This window comes from Leishmania braziliensis, chromosome 15 (genome assembly GCF_000002845.2).
Source record: "Leishmania braziliensis MHOM/BR/75/M2904 complete genome, chromosome 15".
Lineage (NCBI taxonomy): Eukaryota > Euglenozoa > Kinetoplastea > Trypanosomatida > Trypanosomatidae > Leishmania > Leishmania braziliensis.
The window spans coordinates 187,079-194,329 of NC_009307.2; the positions used below are offsets into that span (position 1 = coordinate 187,079).

At 60.6% G+C, this 7,251-nt stretch overlaps 1 protein-coding gene across 1 annotated transcript; it reads left to right on the forward strand.

The window, feature by feature from the left end:
• Positions 1-2,430: 2,430 nt before the first annotated feature.
• Positions 2,431-6,546, forward strand: LBRM_15_0510 (conserved hypothetical protein; the record flags this gene model as incomplete). Its single annotated transcript, XM_001563450.1, has 1 exon — positions 2,431-6,546. One exon carries the CDS (start codon positions 2,431-2,433, stop codon positions 6,544-6,546), a length of 4,116 nt encoding a protein of 1,371 aa, XP_001563500.1.
• Positions 6,547-7,251: the final 705 nt, after the last annotated feature.

Consider the following 7,251-nt stretch of genomic DNA (forward strand, 5'->3'; position numbering starts at 1 on the left):
TCCCTGGCCGTCGACGGGGGGAGGGAGGCGGGCCTGTCCGAGAGGGTGGTACGTCTTCCCGGACAGACCCCCAGGTGTCCGCGCGGCGGCGTGGCCAAAGTGGTCCGCCATATCAAAAGCCCTTGTGTCGGTACAAGGGGCCCTCCTCAGCCCCCCCCCTGCACACGAACCAGGCGGATGGATTCGACTTGTCGACCTCACCGGAGCTCCGAACGGCGGCTAGCGCTGCAAGGGGGTTCGAGAGGGGGACCGAGACGCACCCGCGAGCCCCACTGCATGTCGAGAGGATGACAGAGAGCCGCGAGCGTCGCGATGGCGCCGCGGTATTTGTCCGCCCAAATGTGCGTGAGTGCCGAAGAAGCGCGTGTGTCTATCAGGAGCGCCAGCAATGTGCATCACACTCTGCTCATCCCATTCACCCTCCTTCTCTCTCTCTACCCAGTCGTGCGACACCCTTGTGTGCGTGTCTTGTTTGTCTGCGTGTTTACCTGTGAGCAACTTCTTATCTTCTACTCCCTCAAATCTTCTCTCTCCCCCCCCCTACTCCCACTTCTCCTCTTCCCTCGCTGAGAAGGATGGGACTACTGGAGGGGGGTGGGCGGCGGTGTTCTTCATTCCTTCGCTCGAAGGCATTTTCGTCTTTGTCTTCTCTCGCTGTCGATTTCTCCTGTGTGCTCTCTCGAGCAATCAGTAGCGCTCTGACCTTCTGTGCGAAGACTTCTCAGTTGTTGTTGGTCGTGGTGGGCCTCTCTCTTTTTCCTTCTTTGTGTGTGGGCCTTCGTGTGTCCTTGCCGTACTCATCCATTCACTCCCTCGCATGCTCTCGCCGTTTCGCGTGCTTTTCCTGGCCTCCCTCCCACTGGCGCGTGTGCACACACGCACGACCGCCTCCCCTCTCTCCTGTCTGGTGCACTGTCAAAATCGATAACACATATAGAAAGCGTTTGACGAGAAACAGCGGAAGGCGGAAGAAGAGGGGGCGGTGGTTGGTTGTGTGAGGTGACAAAGTGCTCAGATGCGTCGCACCACTTGCACAGGAAGGGAGCAGGAAGGCGAGTTGCCCTGTGCATCTCTTCTTCTCCCTTACCATCACCACCTCATGCCGCTCTCCCTCTCACTCTCGCTCCCCCTCTTGTTTTCACTTGGACCATGGAGAGAGGGTGGCCGTCGCTCAACTTCGGTAGTGCCCCTACACTCCCTACACGCGCACACACACGCCTACTCGGAAACGGCGCTTCGTACAAAAGACGCGCCTCTCTCTCTCTGTGTGTGTATGGGTGGGTGGGCGGGTCGTGTGAGTTGAGGATCGTCAGAGTGACACCTCGCGCGCTCTGTGATACAGCCTGGATGATGTGGAGCACGCGAGAAGGACGATATACAACGAGCTCCTCCGCCCCCCCTTTTTACCCTCCGCTTTACATTGGCATGTGTTAGGCGGTTTTGCTGCTACTCTTTTCTCTACTTTCCTGCCCCCCCCCCTCCCACCCTCCTCCCTCTCCCTCTCCTCCTCGTACTGGACGGTATATGCACGCACGTGAAGTTCACCAGGTAGTCTGCTGTTCGTATACCAGCATTATTACTCCTCTTGCTCCCCCTCCACACCTGCGCTCCACTCTCACTGTGTGCGCTTCACTCTCGTTTAGAACTTCCCATTCATCATTTATTGGCGCAGCCAACTGTCACACTGGCGCCAATTACATGCGCGAGTAGGTGTCGCACCATCATCATCATCATCATCATCGTGCCTCCCTCTTCCTCTCTGGAAGCACATCCTTTATCTGGCCACGGAGGACGAGAACGGTGCTGTAAAGCTCCCCTCTTATCTTCGACGTCTCTCTTAGCCCCGTCTTCTGCTCCTGCTGGTATCGCTTCTTTGGTGCTGCCCTCTCTTTTCGTTCTTGCGGGGAAAGGAGGCCTATTTGTAACTGCTTGTCTGTCTGTCTGTACCCGTGCTTGTATTAAACTGTGGGCGTCGTTCTCACAGGCCTTGTTGCGCCTCTCCCCCCCTCCCCCACGCGCAGGCATGCTCGCGCAGGAATCACCAAAGGAGAAAGAGGTCCGTAGACGTTGAATACAAGTGCTATTAGAGGGAAAGAGAGTGCGGCCTCTTTGTGTGTGTGTGTGTGTGTGTGTGCGTGTACCAGTCTGTGTTTCTTTCTGCCTTCCTCCTCATCTTCCTCTCGTCGTTAATTATATCGCTGCCGTCTCCCCACGGCACAACTGACACGTCCCCCTCTCTCCTCTCTGCGTGTATTTTCGTCGCTTTGCGTCATCACTTACGTTTGGGCTCCGCCCTGCAAATCGTCCTCCTCCTCCCTCTCGCTATACTTCTGTGGATGTGTATGTGTGCGTGTGTTATCCGACTCGACGGCATCCCCCTCCTCCCTCTCCCCTTTTCCTCTACTACAGAAGAGTGAAGAGCGGAAAAATATGCCCACAATTCCACAGTACATCGCCTGCTTTACGTTGCTGTACGCCGACCCAGAGGTGAAGGAACAACATCAGTACCTACAACCCTTGTACGGTCTCACTGCCGATGACGATCCGCCGGCGCCGCTGCGGCACCAACGGGAGTCTTCGCAGGACGCTTCTGGAAACAGCTTGAGCAACAGCTGTAGCCTGATCTCCCAAGACGATGTGCCGGGTAGCATCGCAGGCTCTCAGCAGACCACATGCCTGGGTGAGCCGGCGACACAACGCCAGAAGCACTCGCGGACCACCTCCGGTGTCCTACCGCAGAAAATAAACTCGGCCGGCTTCAAGACCTATGGAGGCAGTGAAGAGCAGTCAGCACCAGGAGCGGCACCAGCAGCAGCGCCAATTCGCCCTCCTCGGAGAGTTGATCATGTAGGGCTCAGCCTCTACCCCGACTTGTCAACAGCCATCGTCGGCCCTCAGCCAGTCTTTGGCGGCGCCGCAGTTTCTGCCGCCGCCGCGGCCACCCCCACCGCCAGCCCCTCCCCAGCTGCGATGGGGGGCAGTGTTCCACCACCCTACCTGTTCGCCTCTAACGGCTTACCAATGCTCGCGAGCGTCGTTGATGCAAACGCGCTGCAGCAGCTGCAAGACGCGCGTCGCCCTTACCCGGCCCCGCAGCCGCGGAGCGGGCAGGTCTTGCTCTCGTGCCCCAAGCGCGGCAGCCTTATCATGTTCGGTGGCTTGGGTGACGCCCCCTTCAACGATGTGTGGGAGTACGATGTGCGAACAGGTCGCTGGGCAGAGCTGCCTTGCGTCTCTGCCACGGAAGAGGAGGAAGAAGAGCAGTTGGCGGTACACCACCACCAGCACCAGCAACGATCGCATGCGCGGCATGGTGGTGCCCGCCGCCTCGAAGACAGGCACGCGGCCACCTCCATCGGCACCCTCACCACCTCCAGCTCCTCAGATGATGAGAACGACGATGACAGTGCTGACGATGTGTGCGATGACGGCGACGAGGAGGGCAGGAGGGCTGCGGCGCAGCACCAGTGGCAGCGGCAGCAGCGTCGCAACATGCCGCTGCCCGCCTACGGTCAAGCCGCCTCGCTCTACCAGAACGCGAAGGGCGAGACGTGCATGGCCGTTCTCGGCGGCATCTCCGTTGGGGACATTTGCTGCAGCGGCTTCTTCTCCCTCAACCTCGACCGCCTCACGTGGCGGCGCGTTCAGACGACAATTCCGCTTTTCAACATGTGGGGGGCCACGGCGCAGACGCTGTACGCACCACGTCGCACCAGTGTGCCCTACGCTGCGACCGCGGACGAGGCGTGTGAGGACGAAGAAGGGAGTGGCACCCGCACCAAGGCGGAAGAGCAGGTGGTGGTTCTCTTTGGTGGGATGACAGAGGATGGCGAGGTTGTTCGGCCCGTGACGCATCTCTTTCACTTCGATCACCGCCTCACGGCGGCCGAGATCGAGGCGAACCCGGACATGTACCTAAAAAGCATCGAGTACGAGAAAAGGGAGTACGCCCGCATCATGCGCCACGTGCTTTTGGAGGAAGACATGGTCGGCTCCTCCACGACAACAGGCGACAATGAGAGGGGCCCCAGCATCGAGACGAGGTGTAGACACTGGCGTGAGGCGCACCCAGACACGCTCGCACGGTGGCGGCGACGTGCGCTGGAGAAAATGGTGGGCAAGTACTGGGCCGAGTACCTCCGGGGCCCAGAGGACCTGCACGGGCGTCGCCGCTCCACAAGCGCTGCTTACAAGCGCCATTTCATGTACATCTTTGGAGGCCGGGATGATTTCTACTTCTACAACGACCTCTGGTGTCTGAACCTCATCACGCGGACCTGGGTGCAGGTGCGGGAAGGGGTGCCGTCGCACTGGCTTCGCAGCTTCCTGGCGGAGCCGCACAATCCCATGCACGGCATCCTGATCAACGACCGCGGGACGCAGCTGCGGCAGGATACGGTCATGAAGACAGAAGCGAAGCTGCTGCACAACTCTTCAAACGGCACTATCAACCCGATGCTCCGCGCCCGAGACGTGCACCACGCCCTCTTTGCGAGCTCGCTGAATAGCTCTGCTCGGGCACGCACCGGTGCCTGCATGGTGGCGGATGTGCAGCGGGACTGCCTCTATGTGTACGGCGGCTTCTCCTACACAGGCCAGCAGCACCTCACCTTCTTCGACCTCCACGCTTTTTACATCGGGGAGAATGTGTGGCGGCGCGTGTGCATCTGCCGCGAGCGTCCATGGGAAGTAACGCTTGACGCCACTGCAGACGTCGTGAGCGTCGTGCATCCAGCGGAAGAGGGCAGAGCGTATGCGCGTCACGCCTCATCGCCTTTACCCGCAGGCGCCGGTGGGCAGACAAGCGACTCTGGGGCGTCCCCGCTGCCCCTTACGCTGATGGGCTACGCTGCTCGCTATCTTCAGGGCGACCCCCCAACAACCGCCTCCGTGAAGGCAACGTTAGCGGCCGCCTCTCTCGCTCCCCCTTTGGCGCCGCGCGGGTCACGGGCGAGTCGGACGTCGAATACCCACTCGGTCTCCGGCACGTGCGGCGGCTGCTTCCGCCTGCCAGCCTTCGTGCCAGAGGCGCGCACGATGGCAGCCATGGTAGAGGATCCGGTGCACCCCGGCGCACGCTTCTTCCTGCACGGCGGCCGCTCTGGTGAGGAGGCCTGCGGCGATTTCTTCGAGTTACGGACGTACGTCGGTCGCCCGGTGGACATGGAGTACATGAAGCTGCATCGAGCGGCCCGGGAAAAGGAGGCGACCGTCTCGGCGCCCACACGCTCTTTGGCAGGCCTGAACACCTCGGCGCCACCCTCGGCCTCATTGAGTAACCCTCCCGCAACCTCCATGACGACACCGTCCCTGGCCGCGGCAGATGCGGCGTCAATGCAGGCTCCAGGGCTGACTGCCGCCGATGTCGCACGGCTGCAGCCGCACAGTCGTCGTCAGCTCCAGCGCCAGCTGGTCAACGCTGCACTCGAGGCTCAGGAAGCGTTCGAGGACATTCCTGCAGCGCATTACAGCTCGATCACCGACGCTGCACCACTCCCGCGCCGCACACTGCGCGACGCCGCGACGCTCTGGATACGTGATGGGCTGGCGGCTGTAGACCCTAAGAGTCTCATGTTTGTGGAGCTACGCTACGGCCACGCTTTGGTGAACTTGCGCACTCACATCCACTACCTCAGCCGGTTGAGCCTGCTTGAAGGCGGCGGCGGCGGCGAGGGGAGCAGGGCCACAGAGCCGGGTGAAAGGGATTCGACAGCTGCAGCAGCAGCAACGGGTGTATCACACACATCCTTCGAGGTCAATGACGCCTTGAACTCTCGGACAGGCACACTGGTTGGCACCGGAGGAGGCATCAGTGCTTCGTCGAATCTGCCGACGCCGATGCAGCTTGAGAGCATGGACGGCCACCTGAAACGGTCCGCAAGGTCGCTGGAGCTTCTCCTGTATGATGTGCTGCTCTCGAGGCTGATGAACAACAATGGCAGCGGCGCAGGAGGCGATTGCGGTGGGAGTGCCAGTAATGCCGCATGCCACCGTCCCACGTGCAGCTCCATTTATATTCCAGGGAGTGACCCAACGACGAGTCCGTACACACGCGGCGCCACCACAGACACGTTGCATGAGGTCCGCGAGACGTTCCCATCGCAGCCCGCCAGCGTTGTTAGCGGCAGTCCAGGCACGAGCCCCCGTAGTGTCACACCACTCTCCACGTCTCCGCAGGTTCAGATTATGAGCGGCGGGCAGTACTCGACCCCACGCAGCCCGCAGGCGCTGGGCATGTCGTTCTCCGGTAACAACGGTGGGCCGACGCAACAGCTGCTCAGCACATCGTTCCCATCGCAGGGCAGTAACCCCACACTACTTAGCGTACGCGACGCTCGAGCGTCATCGTCCGCCGTGACAAGTCGAAGCAGCAGCATCTGCGGTAGTGGCAGTGGTGGCGGCGGCGGTGCAGGCGCTTCCACGTGCGGCCCCGCCAGCGGTGGTGCAACTCCAGCAAACCAATACGGCTACCACGTGCTCCTGAGAAGCCTTTTCCATCACGAGCCATTCTACAAGCCCTGCTACCCGACTGACAAGAAGCGGTGAAATCGGCGGAGGTGGTAAGCGAGGCAGTGGTTAGGCTGAACGGGGGGGGGAATATACAAAAGGCGCCAAAGACAGAGAAGAGGCAGTCTTGTATCCTTCGAATGCGGCCAAGGGACGTGGAGAGCCGGGGAAGGGAAAGGGGCAAAGGGATGTCGTCGAAGAGACCGATGACTGTGACGCACAACACTGGTAGAGCAACTCGAGCACACACACACACCCCTCTCCCCCTCCCCCTCCCCTACGTCGGTGCACAGGTCCTCAGCACTCTCAATGGCCCCCTTTGCCCCTTTCTCTTTTTTTGCTCTCGTGTTGATCTCCAATGGTGTGGCGAGGCACACATACGCGCGCTCACGTGTATGGGGAGGGGAAGGGAGGGGGGTATTGACGGTGCCTTTAAAGAAGGCGACGAGCAGAAGGTGGAGAGAGCAGCGCCGCTCCTGCGCTCTTCTATGCGTCGGCGGGTGTGTGTTTTCTTCGTTGATGCTCTCTCACATCGTTGAGGGAAATAAGAAGCCGACATGCACGCAGGTGTGTGTATGCGCGCATGTAGGCGTGTGTGTGTGCTGTGTGTGTGTGTACCCGCAGGTTTGGTACTCTCCTGTAGGATCCCCCGCTCACTTACCTACCTACCCCTTCCTCCCTTTCTTCCGCGAAGGCGGTGGTGGTGGCTGCGATGAAGGTTACCGCTGCTGCTGCTGCTGCTGC